Source organism: Salvelinus fontinalis, chromosome 14, assembly GCF_029448725.1.
Source record: "Salvelinus fontinalis isolate EN_2023a chromosome 14, ASM2944872v1, whole genome shotgun sequence".
Taxonomy (NCBI): domain Eukaryota; kingdom Metazoa; phylum Chordata; class Actinopteri; order Salmoniformes; family Salmonidae; genus Salvelinus; species Salvelinus fontinalis.
In genome coordinates, this window is record NC_074678.1 from 51,452,459 (window position 1) to 51,473,939 (window position 21,481).

Sequence of the window (21,481 nt, forward strand, 5' to 3'; positions counted from 1 at the left end):
ATTGGTGTTACATATAGAATATTATTACATATAGAATCAGGGATATGTGTGGGATCTCTATGTGTGTACACACCAGTGGATTATATTGAACCTTCTTATATCACTGTACAGGAGTAGGTAACACAGTTGAATAATGTTCAGTAATAAACCATTTATTATGAGGTGTTACTCAGCATTATTCTTTGAGAACAGTGATAGATTGTATGTATTTGTTCTATGCTATTTGATTAAATGGGTCTCTTAAGTCTAAATATGAATATGAACAATTACATCAATGAGTAGTGTGCGTTTTATTGTCAACTAGAGTTACACAGATTGCGATGAATAAAAACAAGTTTAAAAGATTCAATCAAACTCTAATTTATTGAAAGTTACCAGGTTTCATAATTAGGAAAACACAATGTTACATAAATCACACCCACTGATAGTACACTCCATTGCAACATATATTTAATTACATGATTGAATGATTGCATCATTTATCCCAATTAGCTTTTTCTCCTTGGTCAGCTCTTCATCCTCCTCTTTGTTTACTTTTAATTTCAATCAACTCTAAGGATGTCGGCAGGTGTGTGCACCTGCACGTCCTTCCTGTGTCTCAATCGTTTTTTTCTCCCATTTACACCGGAGACCCGCGGTTACATCCCTGCAAAACCTTCAGGCAACAGAGATCCTTAACCGCATAGCAATCGTCTAAAACAATGCCCTTCCCTTCATTGTCAAATGATGAATTAAGTCAATGTCACTTAATTGCCTCTCGCCTTTTCTTTTATGCTATCGAAATAACCAGGATTTCCCCTTTAACATTATCTAAACGCATTTCAAATGCTCGGCAGGTCAGTGTCACGTAATTTCCTCAGCTTTGATATGAACAAAAACACCAGGAATTCCCCCTGAATATCGCCGAGTAAACATTATCTAAACTCGATCTCAAGCGCTCGCCGCTCCTCATCCCGTCAGGATTAATAGGGGTGTGGAATATGACACTGCTCTGTTGATTCTGCCTGTCAGGAGCCCCCTGCTCTCTTCATTATGGGCCCGCTCAGCGATTGTGCGTATGCAAAACATCCCCCTGCCACACACACATACTCAGACACACACACACTATCTGTGTGTGTATTTCAGTGCGGCGTCATAAATTATGACATGCCGCGGCCTAATGAAGCCATAAGAAATAATGCATATCCACTAATGGAGCGGTCTGCCCCTGGGTGCGCCGGAGCCCGTTACAAATTTACAGTGTATGGTGACAGCAACCAGCCTCATTGGAGAAAACGTCATTGGATGGAAATGCTTCACAGTTACAGTAGTGAACAGGATCGACAGAACACAGATCAGTAAAGCCTGAACTTGTGTTTTTTTGTTGTTGTTGTTATAAGCATGCTTGAGCCTTTAAAATGTATTGTAATGATATTACGTATATGATATTTGATTGTCTCTCCGCGTAGGACGTTTTTAACTGACTCAAAATAGTTTTAGTCAAGTTGATAACGAGACATAAGGGGTCATACATGCTTATGCCAAGTCTTTACGATGCATAATAACAGCATCGGGATGCATTACTCCTGCAGGCTTAACATAAAGTTGTAAAACATTTTTAAATGTAGCCAACTTGTAGGAAGAGGTATGATGAAATGAATCGCACAAAATATATTGTGAATAAAAAATGTAATATTAAAGCATTCCATTGGAGACCTTAAACACATTCTACTAATGTTAAGAGCCAGCCTTAGGGAAATATCTATCAGTAATTAATTTGATGACAAGTGAATCCTTGCCTTGCTATTGTTACTTTAGTAGCTCCATTTTCATGTCAACCAAATTCTACTGAAACAATAAATATATATACAAAAAAATAGCCTACGATATAATGTGTATTCATACTGTAAATATACCCTGCCCAAAACATTTAACCACCAAAAAAAGAGATGTAATCTTTGTGTGCAACAAAACAGCACTATTGGATACTGTTCCACACTGCAAATGTAATCTGTTCTGCTAGTGCAACCCTTTCCCCCACTATAGCTCCATTTGTTGGTTCCCCTTGCCATGTGACAGATGATAGCTTAAAGTAGTCTCCTTAGTTTGCTGGCGCTCTGTGTCACTTTCAGGTTCCATTACCCCTGACAAACTGGAACATTTCTGTTTTCCCCTCTCCGGTGCTGCTCATCGGCCTAAAAAAATGTGCTGCGTGCTTTGTGTGTCTCTCTCTCTGTCTCTGTCTCGCTCTCTCTCTCTCTCTCTCCACTTTGTTCTTTATTTTGTGAATTTCCACGCTTTGGTTGCTTCCAGATGCAGGGAGATGCCTTTGAAGGATTTTTTGTTTTGTTTTTGTAAGTGTTGTATTGTCCCCAAGTCAAGAACAGACTATGGGAAACGCACAGTACTACGTAGAGCCATGGCTACATGGAACTCTATTCCACATCAGGTAACTGATGCAAGCAGTAGAATCAGATTTTTTTTAAACAGATAAAAATACACCTTATGGAACAGCGGGGACTGTGAAGAGACACACACACACGATAAGACACGCACTCGTACACATGGAATTTGTATTGTAGATATTTGATTGTAGAGTAGTGGCCTGAGAGAACACACCTAATGGGTTGTGAAAAGTGTTATGAAATGTATGTAATATTTTCAATGGTATATAACTGCCTTAATGTTCCTGGACCCTAGGAATAGTAGGTGCTGCCAAAGCAGCAGCTAATGGGGATCCTTAATAAATACAAATACAGCATGGTATGTTCTGTGTCAAACTCTCTTATTGCCCTGTCTCCCGCTCTCGCTCTCGCTCTTTCTCGTATCTATCTTTGCTGCAGGTTCGGAGCACAGTTAAAAGGATCAAGGAGAGAAGAAAAGCGCTACGTTTTTCAGTATGTAACCTAGCATCCCTTTTACGTGTTTGTGTGTGTGTGTGTGCAGATTCACATAGTTCACCGTATAGTTCATACATAGTTCACCATAGTACACACACCATGTTCTTTTCCACATCAATGCTGCAATGTTAGTGAGAAGTAGCCGCTGAGCAATGCTTTTTGTACCGCTGGCGGCAAGCCCCATGTTAGAAGCCCTTATACATCAAACACACACCTCTGTAATAGCCCCTATGCCGCACGCCGGCCCAGCACCTTCATCCCGACCAATGTCACCCGCACCACCGGGGTTACAAGTTTCTAATCCTGGACGAGCTGTCCCCTGACATTAAAGTGTCAGGCCACTATTTATACTGTTCCCTCCTGCTCCCTGCAATCACTTAGCTCCGGCAAAGCGCTTTAAAAGTAGTTAATAGCCCCCGTCCACACATACACACACCAACCAAAGCCCCCCCCACCCCTCTTCACACAACAACTGTCCCCTCTCCTCTACCCCCTTCTGCAACTCGTCCCTTATGAGTGATCACATTAACTCCTCTCCCGGGTTGTCACGCTTTATGGCTCAGAGCAGTTTGTGCCACAGTTCAGTCCCCCCCCAACCATCAGGTCATTGAGAAGGGAATCAGACCATTTTTAAAGGCAGATTGATTTTAGAATATCGCCCCTTCTTCCTTTTTGACCCCGTTACAGTTCCTGACACTGTAAAGATTGTGACTAGTAAAAATGACTAGGGAGAGAGGGGGGGGGAGGGGGGGGACACACCCCAAGGTAGCTGATATACCGTGCAGCTGTATTATCAGTGTGGGGGTGCTCCTTTTAGTGCTCTCTGGCAATTTTCCAATCTCAAAGTCCGCCATCCAGTTTGTCCATGCAGCGGATGTTCTTTAGCTAATGCTATTTTGCCCCATAAATCCCGCTGAAATACAGTATCTACCTGTCTGTCTGGAGATGGGAGACATTTGGCTCTAGATGACCGAACATGCCCTATATCTCCCCAGTTGTAAAATATAGGATTCAGTATCGTCTCTGGTGGAAGGTACGAACACAGTTCTTCGCAGCATACCGTTACTGCACATGGTACTTCAGAAGATAAATGAGACATACAAAAACGAGTTTTATCTAAAAGGCTTTTTATGAATGTTTCATAAGGTTGATGTAAAATGATTGTGTGACGCGTAACCAGATATACTAGAATGGAAGCACGCATGTTGGTTTCGCCTCTGTTTTCTAAATGGCCATTAGTCCGTAGATTTCTCAGAATACACATCAAAGCAAATATTGAAGTAAAAAAGAGAAAACCCAGCGTAACGTTGTTGTTCACATCTCTTAACTGATCCGGCGCCACATTCATATCAGCATAGGTATAGTACATTCTGTCATTGTTCATTTAATAGTCCTATTGACCGCTGTCTCGAGCTGTTCAGCAGCCCCAACATGCAGTAGGTTGTGCAAACAGCCCTTTTAGACCCCCGGGAGTCGCCCCCTCAAGTTATTTATACACGAGCTCGAGACCAATGTTGCCTGCCTGCTTGATACCAACTGCCGGGCGACCCTCATGACCCCACACTTGTACACACACTGCCAGATTGCTTTGTGAAATAAAGCTGTCAGTTGCACCACCCAAATAAAAAAACAACCCCTTTTTAATACTTGGAGTTCCGTGGCTGTGACAGCACTGGAATATCGATATTGGAAGTGGATTAGTAAAAAATAAAACACTTAATTCAAGTTCTGACAAGATATAGGAAGCAGGGGGGCGAACAGTGTGTGTGTTTCCTGGAGATCTACATTGAGTAGGGGTTGTAAAAAGGAGCGGCAGGCATAACTTTGAGTGTTTGTTCAGAGATCTGTGATGCTAGGCATTCCTTCATGACAGACATATGTAATACAAGAGGCCGAGCCCATGGAAGTGCCGTGATGCTCTCTGAAGTCTGTTTAATAGCTGTGCAAACAAATGGGATTCAATGATTGGAGTTTATTTTGGTCTCTTAGAGAGATTCCCTGTTTTAAATTGGTTAAAATTGTGAAATGTGTCACCCATAGAGCTGGATAGAGAGTGCATTTGCCACAAAACACTTTGATTGCATGGGCAATGCCATGGAGGGATTTCACCATTTTAACTGGGTGGTCAACTGGTCTGCACATGGTCTTTTTTCTTAAATGGGTTTGTTTATAGTTTGTAACTTTTCCATCCAGGTCAGTAGGAGAATCTGCCAATGAATTACAAGGAGCAGAAGGAGGAAGTTATGTCAGGTTGTCGGCTAGGACAGCTTTCCACTCTGAAGCCCATAGACCTTTTGTCTGTTGGCTGCACTTCCCTCCTCTAAGCCCGCCTCCAAATCAAAACCCAAAACAAGAACAAAGAAGACGCAGAGGGGGAAAAACTTGCATACTCAATGAGAAGAATCGAGACCGAAAACAAGATATTTGATCAACTGAATGCTTTCAAAAGGATGACATATTATTACCCTTGAATATTATTTTTGGATAACAAATCAGTCGTTTTACATTTTTCGTGAATACATTTATTCTATTTATTTTCAGCACACATTTTGTTCTCTTTTGCTTAAAATATAAGCATTATATTGCATTAAGCATTTTGTTTACAGTTTTTATTCTTTCTCAGTCAATCATTAAGTCCTTGACTCCTTACTCTTCTCCCTGTGCCCCTCCAGAACTGTGCCAGCTCCAGACCCTCCAGCTCATTGACCAGCTCCCGGCCCGCCTGCTCCCCCACGCCCTCCCCCCAGGGCCCCCAAGGTCCCAGCCTGGATGAAGGGGGGGACAAGACCTGCTCCGGCCAGCCCAGCCCACTCCCCAACCCCACCTACCCCCACACCCCAGGCCTTGTGGAGGAGAACGCCAACAGAGGTGAGCCACACGCTCCCTCACCCACAGTTCCTATGACAATACTACCTACAGGGGTGAATCGATGACTACCTCCCTCAATGCTCTCTGACCCTCATCCTGAATGCTGCATTTCACTCCGAAAAACGAGATCTCTGGCTGTATATTGCATACCATGGTCTGAGAGCTGAATAAAAGGGGGGGAAAGACAGCTGAAAGAATATGCTCAAGCTTTTCACAAAAAAATCTAAATCGTCCCAAAAATATTTAGACACTCATTCTTCACTTCAAAAACATATGACCCTGTGTGGGAGTGTGGCCAAGTGTAGTTTGTAGTCGTGCAGACTCCCATGGACATATTGCCCACAGTGGCATGGGTACGAATCTCACCCCAGTCTGTACTTTCTTGCTGTCTTCCCCTCTACAACCTGTACCCTGCCTACCTTCCAACTGTCTTAAGTAAATTACGAAAAGAAGGACAGAGCTCTTGTCCTCCTTTTTGTAAAAAAAATAAATAAATAATAAGCATATTACTCAAATGTTGTACAACTTCGAGAGGCAATCATGAAATTCAGGAACAAAAATAAAACAAATAACCTTTGCTGATTTTTCTAAACCAATAATAGTTCCTCTTAGAGGATTTTGAGTAGCCTATGTAATTAGGACTGAGAAATATGGAACTTTATTCAATCGAAACCTGAAACCGGATCTTGGCGCAACAAGAGTTTGGAGTCATTTAATCAACCAAAAAAGTGTTTTTATATCACATAACATGTCAATTCAACCTCACATTTATTCTAACCATCTTCCTCGAGAACAATCTCATCCTAGTCTTACTGCGCAAACCTGCGTATTGGCTTTGATTGAACAGCGAATCTGCGATGCATTAGGTTGTGAACGAGGAGCGGTGCTTGGCACAGAGAGTGAACCCAGACGTGACAGCTCCTCTGTAGGACTCAAACACTGTCCAGACCGCACAGACTGAACAGCTTTAATGCAGTTCCCTGACCCGTGTATCACTGAGTGGAGTCAATGTAATTGAAGGGGAGGAAAACACACATGATAACACACAACACAGCCATGCATGCACGCACGCACATGTGCACGCATGCACACACAAAGCATTTACGCACATGCACACACACATATACACACACACACACACACACACACACACACACACACACAGCAGAGGAAAGTTTCAAAGCAGTGAAAAAATAATGGTGGCATCTCCTTTGTAAGTGACTCAAATACAGAGTCAAGCTGCTATATCTTCTCCTTTCATTAAAGCGGCAATCTGGTATTCAAACAACTGCTCGGCCTGACACTTTTTTGGTAAACTGGTGAGGGATGGGTTCAAGGACTGACCATCCATGAGATCAAAATTATGTTTTAACCATGTTTTGAAGCTATACATTGTTTACACACAATTGAGTAAAATTAGCTCATATTTGGGGTTGCCGACAGAGAAAAACAGTCTACCTAAGCTCATGAGGCATTTCTATGTTATATTTAAGCAATAAGGCCCGAGGGGGTGTGGTATATGGTCAATATATCATGGCTAAAGGCTGTTCTTACGCACGACGCAACACGGGAGTGCTAGGACACAGCCCTTAGCCGTGGTATATTGGCCATATATCACAAACCCCTGAGGTGCCTCATTGCTATTATAAACTGGTTACCAACATAATTAGAGCAGACAATTTTTTTTGCTAATTTATTGAAACTGAAATACAGAAATATCTCATTTACATACAGTCAAAAGTTTGGACACACCTACTCATTCAAGGGTTTTTCATTATTTTTACTCTTTTCTACGTTGTAGAATAATTGTGAAGACATCAACACAGTGAAATAACATATATGGAATCATGTAGTAACCAAAAAAGTATATTTTATATTTGATTTTCTTCAAAGCAGCCACCCTTTGCCTTGATGACAGCTTTGCAGACTCTTGACAACCAGCTTCATGAGGAATTGTTTTCCAACAGTCTTGAAGGAGTTCCCACATATGCTGAGCACTTGTTGGCTGCTTTTCCTTCACTCTGCGGTCCAACTCTTCCCAAACAATCTCAATTGGGTTGAGATCGGGTGTTGTGGAGGCCAGGTCATCGGATGTAGCACCATCACTCTCCTTGGTCAAATAACCCTTATACAGCATGGAGGAGGGTTTTGGGTCATTGTCCTGTTGAAAAGCGCAAACTGGATGGGATGGCGTATTGCTGCAGAATCCTGTGGTAGCCATGCTGGTTAAGTGTGCCTTGAATTCTAAATAAATCACTGACAGTGTCACCAGCAAAGCACCCCCACACCATCACATCTCATCCTCCATACTTCACGGTGGGAATCACATATGCAGAGATCATCCGTTCACCCTACAAAGACATGGCAGTTGGAGACAAACATCTCAAATTTGGACTCGTCAGACCAAAGGACCGATTTCCTCCAGTCTAATGTCCATTGCTTGTGTTTCTTGGCCCAAACAAGTCTCTTCTTCTTGTTGACATTTAGTAGTGGTTTCTTTGCAGCAATTCGACCATTAAGGCCTGATTCACGCAGTCTCCTCTGAACAGTTGATGTTGAGATGTGTCTGTTACCTGAACTTTGTGAAGCATTTATTTGGGCTGCATTCTGAGGTGCTGTTAACTTTAATGAACGTATCCTCTACAGCAGAAGTAAATATGGGTCTTCCTTTCCTGTGGTGGTCCTCATGAGATCCAGTTTCATCATAGCGCTTGATGGTTTTTGCGACTGCACTTAAAGAAATTTTCCGTATTGACTGACCTTTATGTCTTAAAGTAATGATGGACTGTCGTTTCTCTTTGCTTATTTGAGCTGTTCTTGTTATAATGTGGACTTGGTCTTTTACCAAATAGGGCTGTCTTCTGTATACCACACCTACCTTGTCACAACACAACTGATTGGCTCAAACGTATTAAGAAAGAAAGAAATTCCACAAATGAACTTTTAACTAGGCACACCTATTAATTCAGATGCATTCCAGGTGACTACCTCATGAAGCTGGTTGAGAGAATGCCAAGAGTGTGCAAAGCTGTCATCAAGGCAAAGTGTGGCTACTTTGAAGAATCTGAAATATAAAATATATTTAGATTTGTTTAACACTTTTTTAGTGACTACATATGTGTTATTTCATCGTTTTGATGTCTTCACTATTATTCTACAATGTAGAAAATAGTAAAAAAAAAATAAAGAAAATTAGTAGGTGTGTCCGAACTTTTGACTGGTACTGTAAGTATTCACACCTTTGAGTCAATACTTTGTTGAAGGACTTTTTGCACTGATTACAGCTGTGAGTCTTTCTGGGTAAATTTTTCCACTCCTGGATTGTGCAACATTTTCCCTTTATTCTTGAGAAAATTCTTCAAGCTCTGTCAAATTGGTTGTTGTAAGTCAAAACTGTAACGAGGCCACTTTGGAACATTCACTGTGTCACGCCCTGATCTGTTTCACCTGTCCTTGTGATTGTCTCCACCCCCTTCAGGTGTCACTTATTTCCCCCTGTGTATTTATCCCTGTGTTTCCTGTCTCTCTGTGCCAGTTTGTCTTGTATGTTTCCAAGTCAACCAGCATTTTTCCCGTTCTCCTGCTTTTTGCATTCTCCTTTATCTAGTCTTCCTGGTTTTGACCCTTGCCTGTTTCTGGACTTTGTATCTGCCTGCCTTGACCACGAGCCTGTCTGCCACTCTGTACCTCCTGGACTCTGATCTGGTTTTGACCTTTTGGCCTGTCCAAGACCATTCTCTTGCCTACTCCTTTGGATTAATAAACATTGTAAGATTCCAACCATCTGCCTTCTGTGTCTGCATTTGGGTCTCGCCTTCTGCCTTGATACACTGTCTTTGTAAGCAACTCAAGTGTAGATTTGGCCATGTGTTTTGATTTTGAATTTGAACCTTTATTTAACTAGGAAAGTCAGTTAAGATAAATCTTATTTTCAATGACGGCCTAGCGGGGAACAGTGGGTTACCTGCCTTGTTCAGGGGGCAGAAGGACATATTTTTTACCTTGTCAGCTCAGCGATTCGATCCAGCAACCTTTCGGTTACTGGCCCAACAGTCTAACCACTAGGCTACTAGGTTATTGTGTTTTAAGTTAAGGTGAATTTATTTTCCAGTGTCTGGTGGAAAGCAGAGTGAACCAGGTTTGCCTCTAGGATTATGCCCCAGTCCTTAATGATTGCAAGTACACCCATAGCATGATGCAGCCACCACTATGCATGAAAATATGGAGAGTGGTACTCAGTAATGCATTGTATTGGATTCGCCCCAAACATACTACTTTGTATTGAGGACAAAAAGTGAATTGCTTTGCCACACTTTTTGCTGTATTAATTTAGTGCCTTGTTACTAACAGGATGCATGTTTTGGAATCTTTTTATTCTGTACAGGCTTCCTTTTTTCCCCTCTGTCAATTAGGTTAGTATTGTGGAGTAACTACAATGTTGATCCGTCCTCCGTTTTCTGGAATGCCTCAGCGGTTTCCTTCCTCTCCAGCAACTGAGTTAGGAAGGATGCCTATACCTTTGTAGTGACTGGGTGAATTGATACACCATCCAAAGTGTAATTATACTAAACAAAAATATAAGCGCCACATGCAACAATTTCAAAGGTTTCACTGAGTTACAGTTCATATGAGGAAATCAGTCAATTTAAATAAATTCATTAGGCCCTAATCTATTGATTCACATGGCTGGGAATACAGATATGCATCTGTTGGTCACAGATAACAAAAAAAAGGGCCTTACAATGGGCCTCAGGATCTCATCATGGTATTTCTTTGCAATGTGTTGTGTTTGTTATCCGTAGCTTATGCCTGCTCTTACCATAACCCCAACAGCATTCTTTTCACAGCAAACCGCTCACCGCACGACACCATACACGTGGTCTCCGGCTGTGAGGCCAGTTGGACTTACTGCCAAATTCTCTAAAACGAGGTTGGAGGCGGCTTTTGGTAGAGAAATGAACATAGCATTTTCCGGCATCAGCTCTGGTGGCCATTCTTGCAGTCAGCATGCAAATTGCACGCTCCCTCAAAACTTGAGACATCTGTTGCATTTTGTTGTGTGACAAAACTTCACATTTTAGAGTGGCCTTTTATTGTCCACAGGTGCACCGGTGTAATGCTGTTCAATCAGCTTATTGATATGCCACACCTCAGGTGGATGGGTTATCTTGGCAAAGGAGAAATGATCACTAATAGGGATGTTAACAAATTTCTAAACGATTATTGCACACGGTGAGCCCATGCAACTTACAGTATTATGTGACTTGTCCATCAGTTACAGCAAGCGAGGGGGCCCACAAAACGCAGCCAAGGCCAATTTTATTTAATTACTTGTGAAGCACAAACATAAATATTGATTGTCAGCCGTTATTATCCAGCTAATTTCCTGTGCGGCACCACCTCCCATATCAATGTGCTCCGCTCTGCATGATTGAGCGTCTAGTGAGCGTCGCGCTACCATTGTACTCTATTGCTCTGCTTTACTCTACTGTATGCATATGTAATGCTCAGCGGAGCCCCAGCGCTCGCACAACCACTCTAACTAACCGTCTTGACGAGCCCGCCCATAATCCAACGCAACATGAGCAATGATTGAATATTTGTTTTTAATACCGGGACATTTTTTTTTAATCGTCGGCGGGTAGTGGGTAGGGCATCCCCCCCCCCCCCCCCCCCTGACCGCCAAGGGAGCAGTGGAACTAGATAATGTGAGGAGGACACAGAGAGAGGGAGGGAGGGAGGGAGAGAGAGACAGGGTGATGAAGGATGGAGTTTAATGAATGAATAAGAGAGATAGATAGAGAGGGAGCGAGGAGAGATGAGGTTGATTGTGTGCACTGTCTGTGGGTGTGGTTGTATTGTGCATATAGTACGTACGCGCTGAGCTCTAAGGACGTGTAAAGTGCGGCGCTCTATAACTCTATTTAACAGAATGAACATTACCCAATACCAAGACATTTTATCCAAAAACCTGCTTTGGTTCTACCAGGAGGATGACAAGTGGTTCTTCCAGTAAGACAATAACCCAAAGAACTAATCAAAATCCACAAAGGAATGGTTCATTGGATCACAAAATAAAAGTCTCAGTCTCTGAACTTGAACCCCATTGAAAACCTGTGGTTTGAACTGAAAAGTGCCGTCCGTATGTGCAGACGAAGGATATCAAGGATCTGGAAAGATTCTATTTGAAGGAATAGTCTAAGATCCCTCCTAACGTGTTCTCCAATCTCATAAAACATTTTAGAAAAAGGCTGTGTCGTTATCCTCACGAAATTGTTGTCATCCTTGAAAAGAATTATACGAATACTGAGCTATATTGTATGCTAAAAATGTTTTGAATATGTTAAACTAATACAATTGCGCAGAGAAAGAGATTTTGTTTAACAGGTAATAGAAAAAAAAATCTCATACAGAGAGGAACTGTTGACATGTTTCAGGGCTTTCACAACAACTTCTTGTTTAATGTTACTGTCGAAATATAATATAATTCTATAAGTTCTAATAGAAAATGTTTTTGTAAAATAAATAGTGTTAAGTTAATATAAACAAGGGTTCTAATGGTCAGATTTTCTCATTTAGCATCTGTTGTTTCCCTTTTATTTGCGCACCACATTTTTTGAAAATATATTTTATTTATAATACTCAATGTTGTTGTTTCAGCTCCCCCTTATTTTAATGGACTTACTGAAAGTCAGTGTTTCTTAGCGCAACTATAAAAACCCGAAATAACAACTGTGAAAGTGATGAAACAAAAGTGAATTCCTTTCGACAGAAATATTGAAGATTTGTGCGTTGTCCCTGGCCAATAATAAATCAAATAAAGTAAGTCACGGGTATACTTCCCTAATGGCCCCCTATTTCCTACATAGTGTAATACTGTTAACCAGGGCCCATAGGTCTCTGGTCAAAAGTAGTGCACTATATAGGGAATAGGGTGCCATTTGGGTATGCAACTTAAGGGAAGTTGTCAGTGCGCAGCCTGCCAGGATTCTATCCACATAGCACTCTAGTAAAAAGTAGTACACTATATTGGGTGTAGGGGGCCATTTGGGACTCAGCCTAAGTCAAGTTGTCAGCGCGCAGCCTGCCATGATCTGATCCCTAGTGCTGTCTGTCGTCTCTGGGTGCAGGCCCATCTCCTGTAGGTGAAGGAGAAACCATATGGCTGTACTGCTAACATCTGACTCGCCCCCCTCTTAACATGTGTTCCTCAGCATCAGCTGCAATTAGGGGCCTACCATTGCGTCTAAATAAAGGGGCTCGCCTCTCTATCGCATGCAGCCGCAGATTACCCCCAGAGCTCCCCACCAACACCAATGTGGTGCATGGGGATGGGGGGATGACTTCTCCTCCTCCATTCCTCTTTCATTCCCTCCCTCCTGGCCCGCTGCTTGTCACAGACGTTTAGCCTGATTCATTGACACGCCACAGGATCTGGGGCCTCCCAAAACGCCCCAGAGACAATGACAGCATCACCTTCTCTCCTTCAAACTCATCTGTAGTTACACCTTTTTAGTCCTCGTTCACCTTGTTCAATCAAAAGCTGCATGTGGAGGTATCCGGAAAAAAATGTCTGTTTGTGTGATCATTAGCACAACATTGATGTTGTGAAGCTAAAAGGAACACCAGAGCGCTCTCTCGCTGTTTTTCTGCCTCACTGTGGGAATTTCCATATACTGGTTTTGATTGAATAGCGGCAGTAACGGGGTAAAGTTATCGTTTCCAGCTAGCCATAACATAGCATCGTGATTCTTAATCCACCGCATTGGTTTAGCCTGTTTACATTTACATTACATTTAAGTCATTTAGCAGACGCTCTTATCCAGAGCGACTGTTTTTGTCTGCTGTGTTCCAGCAAGGAAGTCACCCTATCACAGAAATAAGAGAGTGTATTGAAGTGTACTACCAATTTGTATCAGTCAGGTTTTTACTCATTTGATTTATACTGCAGCTCTCGAAAGACGATAACTTGAAACGTCATTGACACTTTTCCGCGTTTATCCGTGTCAAAACAGAAACGCTATGTTTTAAATTATTGATTCCAGTTGGGAAAAACAGCTGGGCACATCTATCCGGGTATATGCTCCTATTTTCTTAAGGAATGAGTCCGTTGCATTTGGGGATTGGCATCACATCGATAATTGCACAAGCAGAATTACAGACACCAGCAAACCCTGGTGCGGCGAGAGGGAGGTGTACTCTCCATGGTGGCTTATGGTCAACGTCTCGCTGATGCAAAGTGATGTGTACTAATTCTACATCTGGTCAAACAAAACAGGCCCCAGAAGTTCAGCCAATGCAAAAATCACTTCCCTTTTCCCTCTTCCTTTCCTGCTTTCCTCCTGCCCTCTCTTTATTCAAGCCATTTATGCATCTTTATTCATTTTTCTCCCGTCCACAATGATTGACAAATAACTGGGGGTGACCTTGAAGGTTGTATGCTTTGAGCTTTAGCTTGCTCAGCCTTTGTTTAGTGGATCTGTGCCGCTGTATCAGGGCCTTGTCATTTGGACTGAGGCTTTGAGGACTTGATTGTAGCCTACAGTCTAAATACCCAAACAAACTGCTGGGGCCAAAATGTGCTATTGGTTTGCTGTGTATTTACATTCCTTTCTTCTTCTCACTCTCTGTCTTTCTACATCTCTCTCTCTTCGATGTTTCGCTTTCTCTCTTGTCTCTCTCTATCTCTCCCGTCTTTTCCTCTCTCTGTCTCTTCTCACTCCTTTCTCCGCTCCCTCTTATCTCTGAATGGCACATGCAGGATCTCTGGCCTAGAGTCATATGTTTACAAGAAAAACAGTTTGGGGGAAGAAATTACATTTTGAGATTTCAATTTAGGAATTCCATATTCTTAATTTGCTTGGGGCCGTATTATGTGAAATCTGTCATTCATTCTGAGGTAAACTTTAACTCTGGCACCCGCATGTTCTTGCGCTCATGCTCCGGCACTTCATATTTATCAGACACACACACACAGGCAATGAACAAAGGGAAAGGTGAAATGTTGAAAGCGCGGTGTCGCTCTTAGGGCGCTTTAAGTGTGAATGTTTATGCATATGCACTCGGCTGTTTCAAAGCGTGCCGGGTTCCAAATGTGTTTTCCTACTCGTTTCGCATACGGCTTGCTTGAGCAAAGTCGGGGGACAGAAATCTATTCATAATTCAAAGAAACAACAACGTCGAGTTGAAAGCTATAACAAATTGGAGGGAAAAGTTGAATTTGTATCTTCTTAGGAGGCTGACTCCATAATACATACTGCTCTCACTGTGTGGTAATGGGATATATGATGGATGGCCAACCAGCATAGACTCCCATTCCTTCTCTTTGCTATTCATCTGTTTATCTATTTATTCATTTCTTCCGTCATCCAGCGAGACCCAGACTAACTGTGGATTTGGCCCAGGCTCTGGAGGGTTCGCCGTAAGTGGCCTAAAAGGTATATTTCACCCAAATTACACAATGACATGTTGGTTTCTGTACTCTGTTAGCAGTCTATGCAGTAAGATGTCAGCAATCCATACTTTGGTTTTGTGTACCTGTCCACTGTCTTCAAATGTGTCACTTTGTAATTTGGGTGAACTATCCCTTTAACATGGTTGTTTATCAAAAGAAGGATGGATACTACAATTTACTATAGATCCTGTAGGGCGTTTGGTGTTGATTGATGTCATTGGTGGCACAAGGTGGTGCAGTGTGGCTTTGGCTTCCTCAAAGCAGATTTGATGTGGTTGCTGTGAGCCCATAAGTTAACGGTACAACTGTCTCCACTAATCTATTGTGCCAAACAACACCCCTTGGCTGTGGTATGTACTGTACTGTATTCACGATATACCATGCCTCCTCAGGCCTTATTATTGCTAAAGTACCTCATACAACTTTAATACTTTGTTGAATCACAGTACATTAACAATCAATGTCTGGACATTGTACCCGTCTTGTAGATTATGCACTCTAAAAAAAAAAGTACTTTAGAAGAACATAACGTACATACACCACTACAACCAGACCAGTTGTTTCTCAAGATGTCGCTCTAGCTAGCCAACCTCGACCTAAAGAAGTGAAATTCCTGATTTTACCTGGATTATGTTGGAGAGGCTTCCATTAAATAACACCCTCTGTGTTCTGTTGAACAGGTAACTCTTTATCCACAATATAGCATGGGGTGTGAAGCCGTAACACCATTTTTTCCCCCAGAAGCAGACTATGATTGATAATGTCGAAAGCCATCCTGAAGTCTTACAAAACAGCCCCCACATTTTCATCGTCAGCCCATCATCAGTCTTTTGTGTAAGTGCTGTGCTCGTTGAATGTCCTTGCCTATAAGCGTTCTGAAAGTCTGTTGTCAATTTGTTTACTGTAAAATAGCAACTTTTTTTTTCAAAAGTTTAGTAAGGGTTGGTGACAGGCTGGTTGGTCGGCTATTTGAGCCAGTAAAGGGGCTTTACTATTCTTGCGTAGCGGAATTACTTTTGCTTTCCTCCAGGCCTGAGGGCACACACTTTCTAGTAGGCTTAGATTGAAGGAATGCCAAATAGGAGTGGCAATATCGTCCTCTATTATCCTCAGTAATTTTCCATCCAAGTTAATCATTTGTTCAGTTATACTGTACTTGGATGTGTAGTGTCAGCGTTTGTTGCTGGCATGTTTGCTAATCTTGACAATGAAAAAATCATTAAAGTAGATGGCAACATCAGTGGGTTTTGTGCTGAATGAGCCATCTGATTCAATGAATGAGTTTGCCTTTTTGCCCAAAATTTCATTTACGGTGCTCCAAAGCGTTTTACTATTATTCTTTATATAATTAATCTTTGTTTCACGGTGTAGTTTCATCTTTTTATTCAGTTTAGGTCACATGATTTCTCAATTTGCAGTACGTTTTCGAATCGGTTGTGTCAACTGCAGCAGCTACTGTAGTTGCTCCTCATTACACACATACAAACCAGCAAATATTATTTACATCATCAACAGAGGAATTACTACAAAACGTATTGTATGATCTCTTATACACTATTTTAGGCCAAGCCTTAGGAACTTTGGTTTTCCTAGATATGGCTACTATATTATGATCACTACATCCATTGGATTTGGATACTGCTTTAAACATTTCTGTAGCATTAGTAAAGATGTGATAAATACATGTTGATGATTTCATTGCTGTGCTGTTTGTAACTACCCTTGTAGGTTGACTGATTTTTGAGTGGGCAGCTTGATAAATGCCAGTCAATATTAAAATCACACAGAAAATATACAGTTGAAGTCGGAAGTTTAAATACACTTAGATTTTTCAACCACTCCACACATTTCTTGTTAACAAACTATATATTTGGAAAGTCGGTTAGGACATCTACTTTGTGCATGGCACAAGTCATTTTTCCAACATTTGTTTACAGACAGATTAATTCACTTATAATTCACTGTATCACAATTCCAGTGGGTCAGAAGTTTACATACACTAAGTTGACTGTGCCTATAAACAGCTTGGAAAATTCCAGAAAATGATGTCATGGCTTTAGAAGCTTCTGATATGCTAATTGACTTTGGTGCGAAAAGTGCAAATCAATCCCAGGACAACAGCAAAGGACCTTGTGAAGATGCTGGAGGAAACAAGTACAAAAGTATCTATATCCACAGTAAAACGAGTCCTATATCGACATAACCTGAAAGGCCGCTCAGCAAGGAAGAAGCCACTGCTCCAAAACCGCCATAAAAAAAGCCATACTACGTTTTGCAACTGCATATAGGGACAAAGATCATACTTCTTGGAGAAATGTCTTCTGGTATGATGAAACAAAAATATAACTCTTTGGCCATAATGACTATCGTTATGTTTGGAGGAAAAAGGGGGAGGCTTGCAAGCCGAAGAACACCATCCCAACCGTGAAGCACGGGGGTGGCAGCATCATGTTGTGGGGGTGCTTTTCTGCAAGAGGGACTGGTGCACTTCACAAAATAGATGGCATCATGAGGTAGGACAATTATGTAGATATATTGAAGCATCATCTCAAGACATCAGTCAGGAATTTAAAGCATAGTCGCAAATGGACAATGACCCCAAGCATACTTCCAAAGTTGTGGCGAAATGTCTTAAGGACGACAAAGTCAAGCTATTGGAGTGGCCATCACAAAGCCCTGACCTTAATCCTATAGAAAATTTGTGGGCAGAACTGAAAAATGGTGTGCGAGCAAGGAGGCCTGCAAACCTGACTCAGTTACACCAGCTCTGTTAGGAGGAATGGGCCAAATTTCACCCAATTCACCCAGTGGGACGCTTGTGGAAGGCTACCTGAAACGTTTGACCCAGATTTAAACAATTTAAAGGCCATGCTACCAAATTCTAATTGAGTGTATGTAAACTTTTGACTCACTGGGAATTTGATGAAAGAAATAAAAGCTGAAATAAATCATTTTCTCTAATATTATTCTGACATTTCACAACCTTAAAATAAAGTGGTGATCCTAACTGACCTAAGACAGGGAATTTCTACTAGGACTAAATGTCAGTAATTGTGAAAAACTGAGTTTAAATGTATTTGGCTAAGGTGTATGTAAACTTCCAACTTCAACTGATAGTCAGAGATAGTCAGAACATGAATGTCATCTGAATGTCATCTGTCAAGTTATGGATTTCATGAACCTTGTTTCTTAGGCTACCTACATATGTTAGTGTGGGATATTTTTAGGACTTATTGGATGCTTGAATGTTTGTATTGTTTTACTAGGAAGCTTATCAGAAGTAGACATGCTCATGTTATTTATGTTTGAGCTGATAGTGCAGGATGAGCCGACCACAGTGGACTTCCTACTAGGGCACACCGCGTCAGTGCTAACAGTATAACTGGTTCATAGTCACAATAGTTGCAGGCTCAACAGAGGCAAAAATCTCCAGGTCTACCTCATCTTCAACCTTGTTTTTGCTCCCAATCAAGGGCGTTGCTCAGGGACCCGTGTTGTCCCCCACTCCCTTACCACTCCCCTGGGGGTGACCTCTCACGTCCCGCCCGCACCGCTGCATGTACAGGCCCCTGGGAGATGGAGGGGTGGGGTGGGGTGGGGTGGGGGGGGCAGGTATAGCATAGAGGCAAGGTGACAGCACTCTAAACCAATGGCGCATCAAGACACTTCTTCCCCGGGCAGCAGGACCGTAGATCAGGACAGGGAGGATGGCGGAGCGACTGAGGGTGACAGGGGAATAACATCCCTTTCTCCTCAATCGACAGGGACCATAACTCCTGCTTCTCCAGGGACAGATTGAGAAAGGCAATAGCCAGGGGCTGTGAAGCACGGATGCTTAGGAGAATTGAAAGTTAAAGAAGCAGCGGTTGGGACTTTTTGTTATTTTATTTTTTTTGTCCCTTTTTTATGTATATATATATAAAAAATCCTTATAAAACTATCGAACAATAAATCCTGTGCGTTCTTGCACCCCCCCCCAAAAAATAAAAAACATTATTTTATATACACTGAGTGTACAAAACATTCAGATCACCTCCCTAATATTGAGTTGCACCTCCCCTTTCGCCCTCAGAACAGCCTCACTTCGTCAGGGCATGGACTCTACAAGATGTCGAAAGCGTTCCACTAGGGATGCTGGCCCGTGTTGATTCCAATGCTTCCCACAGTTGTGTCAAGTTGGTTGGATGCCCTTTCTTGATGCACATGGGAAACTGTTGAGCGTGAAAAACCCAGCAGCATTGCAGTTCTTGTATGTTTCAAAGTATTTTTTGCTACTTTTTGATATCTACCATGCCTCTTAGATTATGTAGAGCAAGACCAGGATATTTGAACCAAACGGAGTTTCCCTCTGAAGCTTCACTTCCTGGTCCAGGCTTAGTGGTGTTGAAAATGTGATGCATTACATTTTCTGATTGTTATACTGCTTGGCGTGTTGTAGTGTATATTTTAGAGTACTGTGATGAGCTGGTACTAATGATAGTGTACTGTTATGAATCACTGTGTTACATGGTCTTGTGTCTCTCAGAGCCTGTATGTTTACTGCGGCATCAGGTCTGAGCTGTCTCACTCACCATCTCTCCTTCTTCCTCTCTCTATCCATATCTCTCTCTCTCTCCCTTCCTCACTTTCTCTCTTTCCCCTCTGTCTTCCCTCCCGTCTCCTTCTCTTCCTCACCCCCCAATCCCCGTCCTCTTCCCCCTATCTCTCTCTCCATCCTGCCTGAGGCGAGAGCCTCCTCCTTCTCCATGCATGGCCACTTTCCCCTGGGGAACAGCTTTTATTGACTGATCAATTTCACAGTAGCTTATTGAATGCCTTTTAATGGTTTCTTTATTTTCAATTATAATACACTGTGTCTCGCCTGACAACGTGGCAACCGACAACGACCCAATGTACTCACCACAGAGCAGCGGAATTTTAAACCCCCATTTTTGAGAAATTACGAATGTTTTATGTGTTCGTTGTAATGTGTTTGGGACTTTTATTGTCACGCTGTGATAATATTGTCCTTAACTGTGTGGGGCGAAAAAGATTGACAGGTTGAATATCATTAGTCAAGATATTATACCAATAGTGATAATAAATAAACACTACACAACAGGAAACATCAGTCAAATCACATTTAATTCATATTTGTGCTGGTCGAGATGTAGGCCTAATACATTCCACCATAGAGTAGCTTGCGATTTCCAAGCCCAGTATGGTCACTGACTAGACGAGGGGAAGGGTACATTTCAATGTGCGTTGGAGATTAATAGGCGGCATATAAAAAATTGGGATTATTACTTTTAACTCGCCTCCAGGCACTGTCATCAAGTTGATGAAGGCAAACACAGATAGGTCTGGTAAATACAGTGGATGAAAAAAGAACTGCAAGAGTGTTAAGGTGTGTGTGTATATTGGACGGTGGGGATTGTGTTTGTGCGTGCCTGCCAGCCGACCAGGTTACCAGGCACCTGCTCCACTGAAGGTGAAAGAAGTGCTCACTTGAGCTCATTGAAAAGTAGATGTGACAGTAAATTTTTCAGCCTCCCGAGATGGGAGATCTTGTTATAGCAGTCAGGATGGGGGTCAGGGCAGTGGCTGTTGATGATTGAGGAAAAGAGAAGTAAATTCATTCTGCTTCAGGCACTTTGTCAAGTGCCAGTAGCTTACCGTTGAGAGCCACTCACCCATCACTGTGTTACGGCCCCAGAGGTCACCCTCCCGTCGTAAATCAGAGTCGCCTCGCCTCGGCTGCTAAACCTATTGCCTGCTCTCCTATTGCCGCTCCCCCTGCTCCTAGTGAAATGAAAAAGGAAGATCAGCCAAGCCCAAGTCGCTGCTGCTATATTGAAGAACATAACAGGGGCATGCATGTAAGGAGATGACTGGGACTGGGGAAAAACTCTCTGGGAGCACTCCTCCACACCACATGTTGCTTCTGTTTCATAAAAGCCACCTCTCTTTTTTCGCTCTCTCTCTCTCTCAATTCAATTCGATGGGCTTTATTGGCATAAAAAAAACGTGAAAGCAAGTCTCTCGGTCTCTCTTTTTCTCTCAGGGTACATATCGATCCTCACGTATCAAGTCATTAAAAAGTGTATTTTCTCCGTTTTTTCTTCTTCTTTCTATTATTTATGAGAATGAGGCAATTAAATTGGTCTGTTTAAGTTGGAACAACCCGTTCCTGGTGGTTTAAGATGTGTATAGCGTTTTTGCCGCCATTGCATCGTTGCAGTTGCATTGCCATCAGTGACAATGTTTTTGATTACTCCTGACAAACCTCCTTGGAGTGTTA

General features: G+C 42.1%; 1 protein-coding gene across 1 annotated transcript in view; it reads left to right on the forward strand.

Annotated features, from left to right (window-relative positions):
• The window catches only part of LOC129811096 (adhesion G-protein coupled receptor D2), a 158,370-nt gene that overhangs the window by 83,641 nt on the left and 53,248 nt on the right, over window positions 1–21,481 (forward strand). Inside the window, exons 22-23 of the mRNA XM_055862263.1 lie at window positions 2,823–2,876; window positions 5,552–5,747. Of these exons, the coding sequence (XP_055718238.1) occupies window positions 2,823–2,876; window positions 5,552–5,747 (250 nt within the window). The remainder of the gene's footprint in view (window positions 1–2,822; window positions 2,877–5,551; window positions 5,748–21,481) is intronic.